Source organism: Prionailurus viverrinus, chromosome C1 (assembly GCF_022837055.1).
Source record: "Prionailurus viverrinus isolate Anna chromosome C1, UM_Priviv_1.0, whole genome shotgun sequence".
NCBI lineage: Eukaryota > Metazoa > Chordata > Mammalia > Carnivora > Felidae > Prionailurus > Prionailurus viverrinus.
In genome coordinates, this window is record NC_062568.1 from 49,070,414 (window position 1) to 49,090,968 (window position 20,555).

The following is a 20,555-nucleotide window of genomic DNA, read 5'->3' on the forward strand; positions in this document are numbered from 1 at the left end:
GCCATCAGCCCAGAGCCCGACGCGGGGCTCGAACTCACGGACCGCGAGATCGTGACCTGGCTGAAGTCGGACGTTTAACCGACTGCGCCACCCAGGCGCCCCTGAAATCTTTTTTTCTGTACCCTTCCCTCAATACTTATTTGTGTTAAACCTGAAATTCATTTGATTTAGCAACCTAAGATAACTGAAATATCAAACTTAGTTCATTTAATATTCACATTTAGTGTAACTTCAAAACAATCTTGATATGGGGAGTCACCAAATACTTTTAAAATAAAGCAAGAAGGAAAAGAGTCTATCATACAGTTAATTTTCTCCCTGGTACTTACTAGATAAAAGGACAGTTGTAAAATATTTTCCTTGACTACTTATTTTTCAGAAATTTCATAGGTTTATTCCTGCATACTAATTCTGTTTCTTGAGGAAAATTAAAACTAGAAAAGAAAACAGTGTCTTTCAAAATACTTTTTGGTAATACTGCTATATTCATGAAGTTTATCAACTGTAGTTTAATGTTTTTTAAAAATTTTTTTTTTTCAACATTTATTTATTTTTGGGACAGAGACAGAGCATGAACGGGGGAGGGGCAGAGAGAGAGGGAGACGCAGAATTGGAAACAGGCTCCAGGCTCTGAGCCATCAGCCCAGAGCCCGACGCGGGGCTCGAACTCACGGACCGCGAGATCGTGACCTGGCTGAAGTCGGACGCTTAACCGACTGCGCCACCCAGGCGCCCCGATTAATGTTTTAATCTTAGTGCTAGATATTTAATATTTCCCATTGCAAAAGCTCTTTTTGATATATTTCTTTTTTCTTTATAGTTTTTTTCTTAATTCCATTACATTGTACCATACACAGTTATTACTCTGTTGTGCTTATGAAGCTCAATAAGTATCAGAAACTAAGGAATACAAAGGAATTATAAAACTAAATTCATAATCATTCTGATTATTTTATCCTGATGTTATCAAAAGAATAAAGGTTGAACATTCTGCAAAAAGTACAAATACATTAGCATTATTCCTAAATTGAATTCACATTTGAATTTGATAATTCTCTTAAGCATATTAGAATTATTTTTACTGCAACTTATATGGCATAAAAGCAGTTTTTTTCCTTGTAAGTGATTCTGGTTATTTACTATTTTTATACTTAGTTTTTGAAAATGTAACACAAAAGCACTGTGTTTGAGTATGAATCAAGATAACTTGTAAATGTGGTGATTAAGCCCTAGATGTCATGATGGGCTCTGGAGCATCTTTATCTCTTCCTGACTTGGGTCAGAGATAAGTGCAACTAGTTAGCAGTGTAATAAAATTTGTCCACTTTCTATCTATATGTTTGCCTGTTCTGGGCATTTTATATAAATGGAATCCTACTGTATGTGGTCTTTTATATCTGACTTTTTCCACTTAGCATAATTCAGAGTTCATCCATGTTGTAGTATGTCTCAATACTTCATTCTTTGTAGAATTAAGAGCTATGTCTTTTGTTTATACACAATAGAGTACTGTGAAGTTACTGTAAAAAACTTATTTAAAACAATTATTAAAGTAAGATCCTTTTTTATAAAACATAGTTCAACTATGCTGCAAGTTTTTAACCTATTGTGTCTGTTTTATCTCTACAGCTTAGATTTTGAAGAATGTGCTCACAAATTGCTGAAAATGGAGTTTCCTGAAAGCCAAACAGTAAGTTGATGTTTTTTTCTTCTATTAGGAAATAATATAGTTTATAAAAATGTTTAAAGCAGTTCATAGGTTTTATGAATTGAAATAACTCAGTATTGGATATTCTGTTCTTAATGTAGTTATTCTAAAATTTTAAAGTAACTTGAAACTTAGTCCTAGGGTGTTTCATAAGTGCTACTCATTGCAATGAATTAAATGGGCTGCTTAAATGGGATGTGGGGGGAAAAGGAAGAAGTCTGTCAGAACCACTACACATTACATGGTTTCTGAGTGGTTGCCTATAAATCAAATAGGTGGCCTAAATACAATAAGAAATTTGTTCCTTAGTGAATTGCTTAGCCCATCTACTTAATGTGCTCAAGCATTCTTTTGTGGTAGAAATTATAAAGGTCACCATACATGTTATTACATTACTTTAATTGTATATGGAAGAATCTGTGTCATTTTTTTTCATTCATTAATTCAGCAGTCTATGTTTACCATATACTACATGTCAGACACTCTACAAGGTCAGGGATTCAGTGGTCCATAAAGTACATATTAGCCCCCTCTTAGTCCATGGGACTCATAGTCTTATAACTCCCTATACTTCACTGTTCAAAGTATCATGGAACCCTAATGCCAAAGATAGTAAAGACTGGATTGAGTAGATTATCTTGGGTTTTTTTGCTAGTTGCATTCTTGTGTATGTTGCTCCCTGCCCATCTGCATTTTAAATCCTTGGAACCTGAGCCAAGGCTTTTAGGGTTTTGTTCTTCACATCTTGCTTTACATGTGGTAGACCCAGCAGAGATGCCAGAGTGAATATATCAACTGTAGGCAGTTTTGTTTCTAGTTCTAAAAGATCTTGTCTATCTGAGCTGTTACCATTAGGTGTGAGTGCTTTGTCTTAAGGCTTTAAATATGGTCTGTTATGGGGATTGGCAGACTGTAGCCCAGGCCCACTGCCCATTTTTGTAAATAAAATTTTAGTGGAATACAGCCATGCCCATTGGTTGGTGGATCATGTATAGTTGTTTTCACCCTATAGCAGCAGAATTCACTAGTTGCAACAGCGACCGTATGGCCTCTAAAGCCTAAAATATTTACTATTTGGCCTATGATAGAAAAAGTTTACCAACCTTTGTTCTAGATTATAGATTTCTTCTTGAAATGCCATGGTACGTAATTTTGAGATGAAATTATTTTTTTCAAATTTAAAAACTTCTTTTTTCCCTCTTAAAGTTTATTTTTTGGTATATTTTTTTTATTTTTTTTTTTTTTTTTTTTTTTAATTTTTTTTTTCAACGTTTATTTATTTTTGGGACAGAGAGAGACAGAGCATGAACGGGGGAGGGGCAGAGAGAGAGGGAGACACAGAATCGGAAACAGGCTCCAGGCTCTGAGCCATCAGCCCAGAGCCCGACGCGGGGCTCGAACCCACAGACCGCGAGATCATGACCTGGCTGAAGTCGGACGCTTAACCGACTGCGCCACCCAGGCGCCCCTATTTTTTGGTATATTAATAACAGTATACCTATTTGTACCCTGGGTGTACCTGATGTGTCACCATTGAAAGGAAATAAATTAGGGAATTAACCTTTAAAATTATAATTGAAAATGAAATTACTATATGATCTTGTCACATTATTTGAGGAGTATAATTAAGTCTTTATACGTTTTATTAATACTAATTCAGAGGATAGTTGTTCTAGAACTAACCTCAACATATTTTGATAGCATTTGGAAGAATGTCTTAGTACATCTATTTTCATGCACTCAAAAGACTCTCCTGAAATTGCTATAATATTTAATTAAAATGTTAAAATATTTAATTATTCTAAGCCACAGGGAATAACTCTTATAATTGCATTTAGTCTAGGGAAGAAAGTAATTTGTTTTGTAAGTAGCACTGGCTTTATTAGCAATGCTATCAGTGTATTACTATGTTATATTGTTTAAAACCTGATTAACTGTTATGTTACTGTAAAATACAATGTTGGTAGAAAGAGTTGAAAATGCATTTTAATATCAAATTAACATAATATGGCAGAACTCAGAAAAGCCTTATTTTAACTTTTTACTACTATATTAAAATTTTGACGAAGTACATCTTTTCAGAACTTACACATTGAGAAGCATTTTATTTAATTGAGGTAACTTCTGAGTAATCATAAAAAATAATAATTTAGCAATGTAATGACATCTAAAAATATCCTCATATTGTGAATTAAGGCCTTTGAGTAGAGTGTTTTATAAGTAGACTATCAACTTCTAGAGCAGCGTGGTCCAATAGAACTTTCTGCAATGATGAAAATATTTATATTCTACACTGTCTAGTACAGTAGCCACTAGTCACATACGGATTTTGAGTACTTGAAAATGTGACTAGTGTGACCGAAGAATGGAAATTTTATGTAATGTTAAGTAATGCAACTAATTAGCTACATACCGCTAAGGGCTACCATGCTAGTTGAAAATATAAAGGTAAAATTAAATAGAAGTAAAAATGAACTGAATGGGTATATGTTATATTTTGTAGGCTGGCTTTCCATTTATAGAAAGCAGGTATATTACAGTTACTATATTTGGAAAAAATAATTTTTAACTTTTTGATAAATGTCTTGTAGAAAAAGATACTTAATCACTACTACAACAGTGGTCAGAGAATGAATATATGCCTATTTTCATTTTGTCTCCAATGATGTGTCCATGTTGTCTGAGTTTCATCATCAGTGAAATTGATACAGTTTGAATATTTGGATATTTCATTTGAGTATTTTAAAATTATAAATCATTTGTGATGATGGTATTTCCGGTCCTGGATTTACTCTTGCATTTATTAGTTCAAGAGAATTTTTTTTTCCCCCAAATAATTTTTTTTAACGTTTATTCATTTTTTGAAAGCTAGAGAGAGAAAGAATGCTAGTGAGGGAGGGACAGAGAGAGAGGGAGACACACAATCTGAAGCAGGCTTCAGGCTCTGAACTGTCAGCACAGAGCCCAATGCAAATCCCGAACCCACGAACCAAGAGATCATGACCTGAGCCAAAGTTGGATGCTTAACTGTCTGAGCCACCCAGGCACCCATAGTTCAACAGAATTTTTATACAGGAATTTTCAAAGCACAAAAATAGCTGATAGGCAATATATTATTCCAGCAGTTATGGAATGATTTGATCTATTTGTATAGATTTGTCAATAGATCTGTATGTATAACATTTATTTTGAGGCTAGCAAATCCAACCACAGAGGTGTTTTTTTCTTTATTCTTTTAAATACATTTCTTGTTGGGGCGCCTGGGTGACTCAGCCAGTTAAGCGTCCAACTTCAGCTCAGGTCATGATCTCACAGCTTGCGAGTTCGAGCCCCGCGTCGGGCTCTGTGCTGACAGCTCAGAGCCTGGAGCCTGCTTCAGATTCTGTGTCTCCCTCTCTCGTTGCCCCTCCTCTGCTCACATTCTGTCTCTCCCTCTCTCTCAAAAAAATAAACATAAAAAAAATTAAATACATTTTTTCTTTATTAACCAAAATGTCATTTAAGTTAATGTTGTAGCTATACTTATTTATGCCTAAATAAAGACTCATCTTCTACCTTTTCCATACTAATTAAATATATTCTTAAGAATTGAGTTTAAAGGTATGTAACTAAACCTGTCAGGTGGTATATTGATGATCTGTATTTTAAAAAATTTTGTGTAGAATCTTTTTAGAATATAGTCTATTCAATCTTTTCTTGGTGTATCTTTTTCATATAGTAGATTTTATTGAAGTGGTTCATACTTAATTTGAATTGAGAATTTTATAATCTAATTAGCATAGATGACCTTGGAAACTGTCAGCCAGACTGAAGGCTTTGAAAAACTATAGGCCTGACATAGATTGAATTTTTTATTTTGTCTTAATAACTTAAGCTCACAAAGCTTAGGAAATTTTGTGTGTTTAAAATCTTATTTAAAAATTCAGGCTGTCTCTATCATATTGATAAATTATAGCATGGATTCATTGTATTTTGAATCATTAATGAATTTTTTTTCCAAATAGAAAGAACTCTGCAACATGATACTTGATTGTTGTGCCCAACAAAGGACCTATGAAAAATTTTTTGGCTTATTAGCTGGGGTGAGTTCCAGCCTCATTTTTCTTGTTGGAATTTAATAGCATCACTAAGGGAATCCTTAACATGAATATTGTGAATTACTGTGTCTTCTTTGTGGTCTGGTCTAATACAATAGCATATCTCTGATAAAATCTCGTTGCTCTTCCCTTCCTCAGGTTTCCTACCCTGTGTAGTTTCCTCCTTTCCTACTTCATTTTGTGGTGCCTTAACATTGCATAGGTCTCTTCCAGAACTTTTTGAGATTCTATATGCTTTGTAACAATTTCCCAAAGAGGACAATTAAATGTTGCCTTTTCAAAATCTCAAAGCTGTTTTTGAAGTCAAGTGCATGTTCAGGCAGCACAAATAGATCATGAGTTAAAATAAGTTTTTAAATCTAAACTCTACCCACAGAGAAATATATTTGTATACTATGCAAATGTATGTGTCTATGATAAGATACTTGTATAATTTTGTTTTAGCATATAAATCCCAAGTAAATAGGGATGATATATATTATCCTTTTTTTTTTTTGAGCATTCTGTCATACAGCACAAAAAGATTGTGTAATGTGATGTATAAAAGATTTACTAATTTTTGATTCAATAAATTTAGGAGGATCTGATATACTCATAATGGTATTGACAGTCAACTTTTAGTAGTACTGACATTCAATTTTTTTTTATTTATTAGCGATTTTGCATGCTAAAAAAAGAATACATGGAATCCTTTGAAAGTATATTCAAAGAACAATATGATACCATCCATCGCTTGGAAACAAACAAATTGAGAAATGTTGCTAAGATGTTTGCTCACCTTTTATACACTGATTCACTTCCATGGAGTGTAAGTAGATGGATCGATATTTATACTTCCTTCCTAATCCTGTTATTCTCAAGTAGGTATTAAGTATAGTATAGCCGTACTTTTCCTATGTAGGAAATGTACTTTAAAATGAAATGTATAGTTGGGGTGCCTGGGTGGCTTAGTCGGATAGGCATCCGACTTCAGCTCAGATCATGATCTCACGGTTAGTGAGTTCAAGCCCTGCGTCGGGCTCTGTGCTGACAGCTCAGAGCCTGGAGCCTGCTTTGGATTCTGTGTCTCCCTCTCTCTTTCTGCCCCTCCCCCAGCTCATGCTCTGTCTCTCTCTCAAGAGTAAATAAACATTAAAAAAAAAAAAAAATTTTAAATGAAATATATACCAAACTTTTACTGTAATGGCACTCTTTGAGGCTATATTCAGATAACATGAGATCGAGAAGCTAAGTAAATAACATGAGTGTTAAGAAATACAACCCAGGGTGATATTAACAGTCCAAACATCACGGTGCTTTTTAAAAGTGATAGCTAGTGGTGTTTTCAGGGAAAACAATAGATTTTTGTCTTCTCTGTGTGTGCACACATGCATGCACACTCATATACCACATACATCTTACTTTGGTGGTCATGTATCAGGTAGCCATAGTTATTTAGAACAAGATAAGATATTCTTGATACAGAAATGTACACTGGATTGGAATTTGAAATGCATTCATGAAGCTGGCATTTATTGTACAACCTCTGTTCATCCAACAACCATTCATTTAGTTACTAGATAAGAGCCTAGTCACTTGAGAGAGATAGTGGGCATCCAGAGTGAATTATTTATGGTCTCTGCTTTCATAAGAAATATATAAGGTAAGGTATGCCCATAGTGCTAATATAAAATAAAAAGTGATAGGTTATGAGAAAAGTGAAATTGAAAGAAGGAAATTACATCCAAGAGGAAAGAAAGAAAAGGATCACACTGTGGAATATGACAACCTGATGATAGAATGAAGCAACAAAGTGAGCTCATAAACATTGGATGGACTGTTGTAATACTGTAGGTACTAAACATGTCTAGCTGTACTAATAGGCATTTTGTGAGCAGACGTAGGAGCCTGATCATAATAATTTTTTTACTTCTTTCTTTTCCCTCTGGGAATGAAAATGAAATCAAGTTTTTAAACAATCGAAGCAAATGGGTTTCTGGAACACAGAACTCATAAAAACTGGAGGTTACTTTTATTTTTATTTGTCCTAAAACCTCTCTCCATGAACTTCCGTTTTTAAGCCTCGATCTTAATATTCAGAACAAGCCATCACTCTTTCTGTCTTTACTCTTGTTGTATATGTCCTATACAAAACTATAGCCTAATGCTCTAAGTGGCAGTTTGCCCCAAACCCTTATACATCCATGTTTTGATGAGTGAGTTTTAGGAGCTAGTAATCTTTGCTTCAGCATTATATACTCATGGCAGAATATATCTCTGCTATAAAAAGCACATTACTCAAGAAAGAAAGAACTCTATTTCTGTAGCATCTTAGCATTATGAAAATTAGCATAGAGAGGTAGTCTTAAACTTTGCCAAGAAGTAATACTTACTAGGACAAAGAAAGATATTCACAGATAATTCTTTAGAGACACTTCAAGTTATCAGTGTTGGTCATTTTATCTTTTGAACAAAATAAACTTGTCTTTTTTAATTTTAATTTTCAGGTTCTTGAATGTATAAAGCTGAGTGAGGAAACCACTACATCATCCAGTAGAATTTTTGTTAAAATATTTTTCCAAGAATTGTGTGAATATATGGGTCTTCCTAAACTTAATGCAAGATTAAAGGATGAGTAAGTTTATCGTTATGCACTTTTTATTCTTACTGTACTCAGGAATTTTCCTCCATTTTAGCGACATAAGTCCACCCTTAGTCGTAAAAACAAGAGGTAAGCCCCTAGGACTTTCTTCATCCATTAGTTACTACTCTGAATCTCATGTTCTGTGGCACAGGACAACATGTAATTTTAGTGATGGATTTTAGTCCCAGTAGAGACAGCACAGAATTAATGCCTCTTTGAATTTAGTTACAACACACAGGATTATTTTGCATGCCCACTGGAGTTTTCCAATAATGAGTGCTTACAGTTTTATTTTCATTTTTAATGCTAATTTTGAACCTTAGAATATTAATTTTTGTGTTATCAGTGGACAATTGTGAATATATACAGATGATTCAGTCATGTAATTGTCCACATTATTACACTGAATTAGGGCCTTATTCCAGGACTGTCGTGTAATCCCTATCCCAGTTTTCTTATTTCCTGTATATTCACATTGCCTCCTGCCACTCGCATCAGCTTCTACTGCATTCACACTACTGAAATCATCCTTTCAGATTTCTTAGTGACTATCTGCCAAATCAAGTACTTTTTCTCAGCCCTCACAGCCCTCACTTCCCAGCCTCCCTTAGACAGTTGACCACTTCCTCACTGTGGCTCCTCACTTTCTTGTCATTCTGCCTTACTCTTCATGGTCTCTGCTCTTCAGCCTCCCTCTCCTCTTCGACACAGTTTCTATTCTGGGCTCAACATGCCCTCTCTGTGCTATTCTGTCTACTCCCCTTGACTTCAGAGACTTACTTATTGGTCTCCATCTACTTCACCAGGTTTATCTCCCCCCTCTCCACAGCCTGCACCAACATTGCTCCACTCGTTCGTACTTCCTTACCTCCAGAGCTAGAAATATACACTCTTGGTCTATCCATCAGACTCTTCCTCGTTCTTATTTGTCAGTTTTTTCTATGAAACAGTTTGTCCTGACTCTGCTGGTTAGTCATTCGGTGTAGCACTCCAAAGGACATGTCCAAACCACCTTGTACTGTTAATGTTTTCTGTTTGTTCCCCTCCATAGAAATAGTAATTACATGCAGTCTTCATCCATCACTTCTTCCTTTTGTTGACGATTTTTCCCCAACCCCCAATGCCATGCATAGTGCTGTGCATGCATCCATGTGGATATATGTATACAACAGAGATTTGTTTTTACTTTGCATTATATACATTCACATACTGTGTGTGTGTGCGTGTGTTTGTATATGTTGCACAATATGTGTGTGGTGTATAAAAATGTTTTTAAATCCTCTGTTGTATATTTATAGAAATCAAGTACAGTAAATTATGACTTGACCCTATTCATTTAGATAGCATGTAGTCTAACCTAATAAATGATATAAATCACCTCCTTGATTGTATTTCATTTATTAATTTCGTAATACATAGAAAATCTGAAAAATGACTGTATATGAACTTTGCCTTTTAATCTTCAAGCAATGTGTTCTCTTTTGTTCATTTTTTTCTTCTTTTAGAACCCTACAGCCATTTTTTGAAGGGTTATTACCCCGAGATAATCCAAGAAACACTCGGTTTGCCATCAACTTCTTTACTTCTATAGGACTTGGAGGTTTAACGTAAGGATAATTTTCAAGATTTTTTTTTCATCTTATAAAGCTATCCCACAGTTGCCTTTGGAGCAAAAACTAACAGAGGTTGTATCTTTAATTAGGGATGAATTGCGCGAGCATCTCAAAAATACACCAAAGGTCATTGTGGCACAGAAACCAGACGTTGAGCCAAATAAATCCTCTCCTTCCTCTTCCTCTTCCGCATCCTCATCTTCAGAGTCTGACTCCTCTGCCTCTGAATCGGACAGCAGTGATAGCAGTTCGGAGTCTTCCAGTGAGGAAAGCGATTCTTCATCCAGCAGTAGTCAGAGCTCTGCCTCAGGTACTGAAACTCATTTATAATTGATTGAGCTCTTTTCTAACAAGTATATTGCTGGTGATGTTTATACAGTGAGGGAAGAAAATAAGTTGATTGCTTAATTATTTTAGAGTTCAGTTGTTTAAAAGCCACGATTAATAATATAAATAATCATCTGTCACTGCTGGAGTCTGTAGTGAATTACATCATTTATAATGCTAAGATTGGCTGTTGGAATCTTTTTCATAGAAATGAAGATATTTCATTGGTAAATATTTATTTGAATGATGACTGAAATACCATACATTCATAATGCCTGCAGTCCAGCTTACAGCTTTCCTGGTGTTTATATTTTAAATAAATTATAGTTTTTTACTTTAATTAGTGAGGGTTTGTGTTAGTTACTGACACGTGCCATGCATCAAATGCATACATACTTCGCAAGTGTACAGCTCTAGAAATTTTCATGAGAAGAACATATCCATGTGCTAGCTACCCATAACAAGAGTTAATAGCTATTGCCACTCCCCTGTCCACTGCCTCATGTTAGCTACTACTCTCATTTGTGATTCCATAAATTAGTTGTGCCTATTTTTAACTTTATCACTATGTTTTGTGAACTCCTTTGTCTGGCTTATCTTTCACAATCACTTTTGTGAGCTTCATCTGTAATATTGCATTTAATTATAGTTCGTTCTTTTTGCTGTATAGTTTTCCACTATATGAGTATGCTGCAGTTAGTTTAACATCTCTTTTACTCAGTAACAATTTAGATTTAGAAATATTCCCATGAATACTCTTATTTACATTTAGTATGTGTATATATACATATACATATACATGTGTATATATACATATACATATGTATACATATGTATACACATACATATACATATACATATACATATACATATACATATACATATACATATGTATATATACACATATGCATTGCAGTTGGGTGTGTACTTAGAGATTCACTGCGAATTCCTGGGTTGTAGGTTGTGTGTACGTTTAGCTTCAGTAGATACGGCCAGTTTTGCAAGTGGTTATTTCAGTTTATGCCCCCATCAGCTGTGTATGAGAGCTCTAGTTGACCCCAACCTTGCAACACTTCACTTGGCTATCTTTTTCATTTTAACCATTCTGGTAGATATGTCATGGTATTGCATTGTGGTTTTAATTTGCATTTTCTTGATCGCTAATGAAATTGAGCACTATTTTATATTATTATTGGCCATTTGGGTAGTTTCCTTTTGTTAAATGGCTATTCAAGTCCTTTGCTACCCACTCTTTTTGTTTGTTTTATTGTTATCTTTTTATATAGATTTGTAGGAGTTCTTTAGGTTTTCTGGACATGTATCTTTGGTTGCACATATATATTGCAAATAGTTCCGTTCCATTCTTGTATGTCCAGCCCTGTGCAGCTGCCAGAGCTCTGCTGGTCTCTCTGTCCCTCAGCAGCAGCCCTGAATCAGCAGACAACCTGCAGGGAGCAAGTGGCTATATTATGTCAGCTTACCTCTCTATGGTTCTGCCTTCTCTTGAATCTTGGTCCTTATTCTACGTAAAGAAAGTTGAAAAAATAGTACAGAAAATTCCCATATAGCCTTCACCCAACTTCGCCTGGTGTTAGCATTTTACATAATCATAGTTCAATGATCAAAGCCAGGTAATTAACATTGAAACAACACGTTAAACAAACAACAGATCTTATTTGAATTTCACCAGTTTTTCCATTAATGTCCTTTTTCTTGTTCCAGTATCCTACATGCATTTAACTGTATTTCTCCTAAGTCCTCTATAACCTGTTGATAGTTCTTCACAGGCTTTCCTTGTTTTTAAAGGCTTTGATACTTTTGAAGTCCTCTGGTCACTTATTTTTTAGAATGCCCTTCAATATGGAGATCTGTCTGATGTTTTTACATGATTAGATTGAGGTTATGCATTTTTGGACAGAATGTCATAGAAATGATATGTTCTTAGTGCATGTTATCTGGGAGTTCATAATACTGGCATGGCATTAACTGATCACTTGGTTAAGTTGATATCTTCTGGATTTCTTTCCGGAAACTCCTTTTCTCTGTAAATTAATGTGTTGTAGAGAGATAATTTGTTCAATTTTAGCATCTATCTTTGGACCTTGTCTGCAATACTTAACTGCCGTGGTGTTTGCCGAATGTGATGTTTATGTTTGTCTTTTTTCTTCTACGCTTAGTAATTGAATTTCTTCTGTAAGTAAGAGTTGTCCCTCAATCCCCATTTATCTATTAACTGTATATTTCATCAGTCTGGACTCATGGATATTTATCTTATTCTATGAGTTAAAATCCAGTACTATCATTTATTTTGTTCAGATCATTTCAGCTTTGGCAGTTAAGAGTTCCTTCAGGTTAACCCCTGTGTTCTTTCAACATACCCCCATCCTTTTTTTTGAGCACCACCCATCTTTATAACATCTCAAGTTGTTTAAGATCTTTATTGCCTCTAAACAGAAGATTTTACATTTTTATCTGGCACTTCTAGTTGTTTTCAGCAGGAGCCCTGGTCTTCCACAGCTTTCTCCATTCTCCCTGGAAGCGGAAATGCTGTAGTAAAGGATTTTCAAATGTGCCATTTTCTGAGGAGGTCTCTGTTGTTTTCCCCAGGGTCATCTCTGCTTTCTTCCATTGTAGCATCTTAGGCTGAATAAGACGTAGTCTGATTGTCCAAAATGCATGTCATTTCTTCTTAACTTCTTAATGCATATTTCAGAGAAGCAGCACTTTTCCCCATAGTCTTAGTAGGTTGGAAGGTTGATCTTTACACTCTGGTTCTCTGGCTTGTGGCACTTGAAAGTGTGTCACGTAATGTGTGGCAGCCAGAATTGTGGGACTCTTGGTGTTTTAAATTATCAGAGTAAGATTCCATTTGTCCACAGGAAGTCTTATTCTTGAATTAAAATATATTAACATTGTTCATTTAATATTCACCTCTTTTAATTCTAAAGAATTTGTTATTTCACGGTTATCTGTTTTGAGAACAGATGAGAACACAGCATGAATTACTGCAATAAGGGATCTTGCTGATTCAAAATTAATTTGCCTCATCATACAATTTCAGTAGAGAGTTTTCAGTTTTATTAGTAAAATATTAAACAGCATAAAAGCGGTATGAACTATCCCCAAATTAGAAAATTGTAAGGCAAATGCCAGAGACGGGAGATTGCACGTTGTGGTGGAGCTCGGGTTCTCATGTCAGCAAAGCCCTGAGAGTAGCATAGAGTAGGGTCAGAGAGACGTTGATGGAGCACACAGCCAGATGGTTTCTGCTTGGCGAGCTGCTGCTCAGCTGAGCTGCTTGATAGGAGCCAGAGAAATAAATCCTTAGTGGCAAACCAATGGACTGTGCCAAGGGTAGGCATTTGGCAGAAGAAATACAGGTTGGTACGGTGAGATTTGGGTGGAGATAGGACGAAAGTGGACACTTCTCTTCCATATTTTCTTCTTTCTGTATGTATATGAATTTGACAGAAATTTTGGTCATCTCAGCACCTTTGATTTATGTACCCAAAAGAAATCACACAGATAAAGTGATTAAATTTGTTTTATACCTTAAAATTTCACTGTGATTATTTAACATTTATATTTGTGATTCTATCAGATTAAATTGTTCTAGGCCTTTTCAGAAGAGTTTTCTCAGAAATCAAGCCTTCATGGCTCTCATAAAGCCTGTGATTATGTCATAACATCACTTCTCTTTCTGGTGCAGGTAGTGCTTCTCTGATAGCAGAACTGTTGTTTTTTGTAGGAAGAGGTTTTTATTTGAAAAATATATATTCATGCTGTTAAGCAAACTAGTCATCCCTTTCCCCTTTAAGGGGGATATTGCTGGCATGTATTTTGATTATTAACGTAACCAGATCTGACACAGTACTTTACTTTATATGACATAATGCACATGGGCTGAAATTTCTGTTTTTGAATAAAATTTGTAATGGAAATATACCATGCTAGTCACCTTATAAAAAAAATTTACATTTGCTGTAGTTCATTTAAAGTTTCCGTTTACTGCTTTGAGTCTAAGGATCAAAACAGTACTTTGGTAACTAGTGGTGATATGTCGTATATTCTTAAAATTATGCATCTCGTGAAATATTGTCAGTAGACTTTCCGTTCAATCAATTTACTTTTGCATCCAGTTTATCTGAATTAACAAGCCTGCAATGGACCAATAAATGTCATTGTTAAATTATGAAATTAAAGATTAAAATAAAAGCTAACTATTTCATTTTACATGTGCAGCTAAAGATAAAAGAAAAAAGGGACAAGGGAACACCAGAAGTAAAGAAGTAGATAAATTGATCAGGAAACAACACACACATGATAGGAAACAAGAAGAAAGAAGACTGGAGCAAAGGCATCAGGAAATAAGGACTGAAAGAGAAAGGAGGTCAGAAAAACATAAAGTTAAAAATTCAAGAGAGCCAAACTGGAGAAATCCCGTAACAAAATACAGTGCAGACAGAGGTGTCCCTGCTGAACGAAATAGTTACAGTAGAATCATGAATGACAGAGACCAAGAAATGCACACAGATTTGGAAAATAAGCATGGTGATCCCAAAAAGAAGAGAGGAGAGAGAAGAAATTCTTTTTCCGAAAATGAGCACAGGCACCGAAATAAGGACAGTGAACATTTTACAAGAAGAGATAGGTCAAAGTCAAGAGAAAAGAACAGAAAACATTCGGGTTCTAGAAGTGATGAGGATAGATGTCAGAATGGTGCTGAGAAGCGATGGGAAAAATCGAGCAGACGCTCTGAACCCTCCAGAGAATCCAGGAAACATCCGGACTGGCGAAGAGAAAAGTCTCCAACAAAGCAAAAAAAGTAATGCTACAAAATTACAGAAACTGAACTTGCCTTATATTCAGTTGAAACAAATTATTTTTTACATTAACGAACTTTATAGAGAATTCTTGTATAAAGTACTGGGTTGTATTTGTACATTTAAAATTTTTTCATTTTAAACATGTTTTATAATTGATACATCTCAAGGCCCTCCACATAAAATTATTTGAAAAGTTTCACCAGAGAGGGATGTAATCTTGCTTATATTTTGTTAATAAAATGATCAAATGCTCATTGAATCAGTGATTTTTTTTCATTGACAAAATTTTTTTTCCTGATGTTTCCAATTGTTTACAGAACTATTATATGAATTAGTAGTGGCTTTTTTTAATAGATATAACTAGAGACCAAAATAGGTGAACCATTTCCATGTAACATTTTTGCTTTGTTATGAGATGCTATGAACCTCTTTTAGGGGTCACCCTTTTTTAAAAACAAATTATTTCAAGTCTCATATTACATCTTGAACAAGATAGGTATGTGTAATTTTTTTTAACAGGTGTTTTCATGAAGCTATGGGTATGTTAGTCTTTTAAACAGATACACAGTTATTTATAATTAGGACTTCTCTGTTTAATAACATTTCTTCTCTCTGGACTGCTAGATTAACATTTAATTGAAATTCTTTGTGATTAGTGCATTTTCTGAGCCTTGACATTATATTGTTGTTGGTGAGTTAACGTGTATTTAACTTTTAATTTAGATTAACGGGTTGTTGGAAAACATAGTCATGAGAAATGTGAACAGCTTAACTGAAATAATTCCACTTTTTTATAAGAATTTTAAAGGTTTCCATCATTGTAACTCTCACCAATTAATATGTGGCCATATTATTTATTACTTTTGGAATAAAATACTGCCTCTGAAATTTTAGATTTACCTGCATTTAACCCTACTTACCAAATAGACAACTTGTGCTTGTTCACTTTTAAAGTACATGAAATCCATTTTAGCTGATGTCTGGTTTCAAGAGTAATGGGACCACCATCTTTAATGTTTGACTTTCAGGCATTTTCTGATTCAAAATGTTTTCTATTTTGTTCAAAAACTGGAGTATGAGTAACAATAAAGTCCATGTAAATAAATAAATATTATCCTCTCCTCCTCCTATCCTCCTGCCCCGCAAAAACAAAACAAAACAAAAAAAGTATTAATTGACTATGGCAGCCTGGAAAAATTCTTTTTAGCACTTTCTCCTCCTGTGGTGGTTAGAAGATGCTGAGTTGTCATTAGAAGGTACTGTCATGGACACCGTGCATTTTACAGAACTATGAAGCTCAGCAAATTGGATTTAAGGAACACATAGCACTGTGAGCCCTAAAGGAAATAAATGAGGGTTTATTTTTGTAACTGAACCCTAAACTTGGGGGATGGTAAAAAGGAAAAAAAAATGGACTAAAAATTTTAGCTTTTTTTTCTTCACTTTAAGTTTAAAATTTCTAAATGTAAAAACAGGAAACCATTCTTTTAATTGAGTAGTAAGGACCTTGAAGAGTTATTAAAGTAGATAATTTTTTAAACATCATATTTATTGGGCTTCTATTATGTGCCCAGCCCTGTTCTAGGAACTAGAAATAAAGCCATGAGGAAAACAAAGTCTCAGTTCTCACTGGGGTTCGGACTATAGTTGGTAGGGAGAAGAGGTCATGATACTAGCCGGTGGTTGGTAATTTTCCATAGGAAAGTCATAGATCTCTGATAGGGTGACTTTGCCCAGATTGTTAAAGGAAGAAGGTATGTGTAGATTGCTATGGGGAGGAACATAAGCAAAAAGAACTGCTTGGGTATAGATGTTTCTTTATAACAAATATTGTCTGGAAATTTATGTTAACATTTCCTATTCAACTAGTTGGATTTTTTTTCCTCTTCACTATTTTATTTACTTTTTTTATATATATATATATTTATTTTTGAGGGGGAGAGTGCGCAAGCAAGGGAGGGACAGAGAGAGAGAGAGACAGGATCTCAGGGCAGGGCCCAATGCAGGGCTTGAACCCATGAACCACAAGATCATAACCTGAGCCAAAGTTGGTCACTTAACTGAGCCACCCAGGCACCCCTATTTTATTTACTTTTAACAAAAGCAGTGAACAGAATACCTAACTATCTTTAAGCAGATGTATTTGAGTGTAACTGAGTCCCATCAGGGCACAGTGAATGGGAGTCAAGGGGACAGAACGGTACTGTTGTCTTCACAGTGCATTTCTACAGCATCAAATACGGTATGCTTACATGCAAACTCTGCCATTCACTCTTGTTCCTTTAATATGTGGACAAGAAACATGTTGACTATGTTTGCCATTTCTGACTTTTTACTTCTTAGGATTAGCTTTTTTTTTTTTTTTTTTTTTTTTTTTTTTTTAAGGATCGTCTATGACCTATATATTTTGCATGCACTGCTCACTGTTTTTCTGTTTCTCAATTTGTTGCATCCAGGGTTTCTCTGTCGCTAGTATGTCCCTAACGACCTACGCCCATAGTCATCCCCTTTATGTTACTTCAGAATCCATACCATCTCTCAATCTCTTCTTCAAGCATCACACTTTGACCACTGCCCATCCCGCTCACCTGCTTTACTAGTGCTCTTCTAGGAATCTTTTCATTTCATCAAAACTTCAGATGTATTGACTTTGTGAAAATTTCTCATTGCCCTTCCAGTTTTTCACTTGCTTGTAGGAAAAGATTCAGGTTCATATTGAGTAACTTATTACCATTTCACTTGAAAACTGGCTAACTGCACGTTTCAGTCTCACTAGGCTTTTATCTGACCTATGCCACCTGCTGGCTGTTGACTTTTGTGCAGGTCCTTTGACCCTTGTGTCTCCATTTTCTCATTTGTACAACAGTGTAATAGTGCCTCCCTTAAGTAATGAAGATCTCTGTGACATGAACAGGGCATAGACCTAAGTGCTCGGTGTTACTATCTTTATTGTTATTTTTGTCACTAATGCTGACATAGTACCACTAGACCAGGAATTGCCAACTCAACACAAACAAGACCAGTCAGATTGGGGAGTGGAGCCCCTTAAAGGCAGCAACGGTTACTCTGTTCCAGTTGTGCTTTTAAAAAAGAAGTCCAGGGGCGCCTGGGTGGCGCAGTCGATTAAGCGTCGGACTTCAGCCAGGTCATGATCTCGCGGTCCGGGAGTTCGAGCCCCGCGTCGGGCTCTGGCCTGATGGCTCAGAGCCTGGAGCCTGTTTCCGATTCTGTGTCTCCCTCTCTCTCTGCCCCTCCCCCGTTCATGCTCTGTCTCTTTCTGTCCCAAAAATAAATAAAAAACGTTGAAAAAAAAATTTAAAAAAAAAAAAAAAAGAAGAAGTCCAGGGACACCTGGGTGGCTCAGTCAGTTAAGCGTCTGACTTCGGCTCAGGTCGTGATCTCATGGTTTCTGAGTTCGAGCCCCATGTCGGGCTCTGTGCTAACAGCTCATAGCCTGGAGACTGCTTCGAATTCTGTGTCTCCCTCCCTCTCTATCCCTCCCTGACTAGTGCTCTGTCTCTCTCTGTCTTTCAAAAATAAATAAATGTAAAAAGAAAAAAAAAATCTTTTAAAAAGAAGTCCAGGGCGCCTGGGTGGCTCAGTTGGTTAAGCGTTGGACTTCAACTCAGGTCATGATCTCACAGTTGGTGAGTTCAAGCCCCCTGTCGGGCTCTGTGCTGATAGCTCAGCCTGGAGCCAGCTTTGGATTCTGTGTCTCCTTATCTCTCTGCCCCTCTCCCACTTGCACTGTTTCTGTCTCTGTCTCTCTCTCAAAAATAAACATTAAAAAAAATTTTTTTAAGAAGTCCAAAGACTGACAAATCTGCCAGATTCTCAAGAGAATTAAAGAATTAAGATTTTTACATAGCTTCTGATTTTTAAATGTTGAAAATGATTTATTTTTAAGTTTAAAACAGCCCAAAGTTATTTTATTAAAACTCCACACATTATGATCCCTTTGGGTGAATTAGCTTTTGAGTAGCTAGTTTGTAACTCTAGACCCTCAAAAGCTATTATTTAATCTTGAAATGACACTATTTGTTACACCAACCTCATCACTTTTACTTTCTGCTCATAATAGTGGGAGAAGTCTTCTGTCATCTTTCGTGAGAAAACTCATTTACTTTGCTAACCTCAGCAGTCCCGTCTTGCTCTAAAACTTTAGCTGAGTTTTAGTTCTGCACTTCATTGGCCTACTCCTCATATTTCATGGATCCAAAATACAATTCATTTTTCCTCAGAGCCACATCTTTTCTCACTTAGCTGCAGTCAATTCCACAGATCTCCCATTTTTGAATTTTCAAAGCTGGTCCCCTCTCCCCAGATCACCAAATTCTATCAGTATTGCTTTTGGAAATCTTTGGCATATGTCACTGTCTTCCCACCCAGAATGCCACCACCACCATAGCTCTGGCCCTTTGTATGTTGTGGCCTGACTTAGTTTATTTATTCATCATCCTACTGTGCTCCAAGTACTGTTCTGAGGAGATAGCAAAGAGCAAACAGGACCTGTTTTCAATTGAGCCTAAGTCCTTGCAGGGGAAAACAAAGTTTAAAAAGTAAAAACTCACACTTTGAAAAATGTTAGCTATTCAGAAAGGCCAAAAGAATAGTACAGTTTGACCACCTATGTGCTATCTACCTCAATTCTGAATTCAATAATCTAAAGTATTATTTCCATCCTGTCACTTCTTTGTACTTTGAAGTTCAATGACTCCTCTAGCCTAGAGGATAAATGTAAATTCCCAGCCTGTTACTCTGTCTGGTTTCTTTAAAGTTCAAGTTCAACCTGTCTTTCTTAATGTGTGTTCTAGAAGCTGCCATCCTTTGAGCACTACTTTGGGGCAGGCAGTTTAGAATCCCTAAGTTTCACATCAACAACTGTAAGGTAAGAAGATATCCCAATTTTACAGCTTGCACACTGGTGTCTACCCAGCTAAAGTGTGGCAAGGCCAGGACTCCACCCATCGCTTTATCTCACATGACTGGTGAAAGATTTTTTTCTTAAGGCTACCCTACCACACAAACCCTGCAATAGCTGGGCTGCTTATTTACTGTCCTGAAAAGACACTGCTATTTCTCTCATTTCTGAATTTTTGCCTCCTTCCTACCCTCCACCTGAAATTGATCCTTCTTCTATTCAGCTACCCAAGATTCAACACACATCCACCTTGCTGTTGATGTGAAAGTTGCTCTGATGTAGAACCCAACAATGGCTTTTCCTTCTATATCGTTTGATGCAATTCAAGGCACATGCAGTAACGAGCGTGTGATTAGCACCTGTATATTGTACTTCGAGATCACTTTTATTTTTTATCTTACCCCCTTAGGTAGATAATACATTAATCAGCCATGAGTTTT

At 35.9% G+C, this 20,555-nt stretch overlaps 1 protein-coding gene across 1 annotated transcript in view; it reads left to right on the forward strand.

The window, feature by feature from the left end:
* Positions 1–15,448, forward strand: part of CWC22 (CWC22 spliceosome associated protein homolog) — a 58,086-nt gene extending 42,638 nt beyond the window's left edge. Inside the window, exons 14-20 of the mRNA XM_047872123.1 lie at positions 1,630–1,690; positions 5,713–5,790; positions 6,461–6,613; positions 8,292–8,419; positions 9,934–10,035; positions 10,131–10,351; positions 14,611–15,448. Of these exons, the coding sequence (XP_047728079.1) occupies positions 1,630–1,690; positions 5,713–5,790; positions 6,461–6,613; positions 8,292–8,419; positions 9,934–10,035; positions 10,131–10,351; positions 14,611–15,197 (1,330 nt within the window). The 3' untranslated portion in view covers positions 15,198–15,448. The remainder of the gene's footprint in view (positions 1–1,629; positions 1,691–5,712; positions 5,791–6,460; positions 6,614–8,291; positions 8,420–9,933; positions 10,036–10,130; positions 10,352–14,610) is intronic.
* The last annotated feature ends 5,107 nt before the right edge of the window (positions 15,449–20,555 follow it).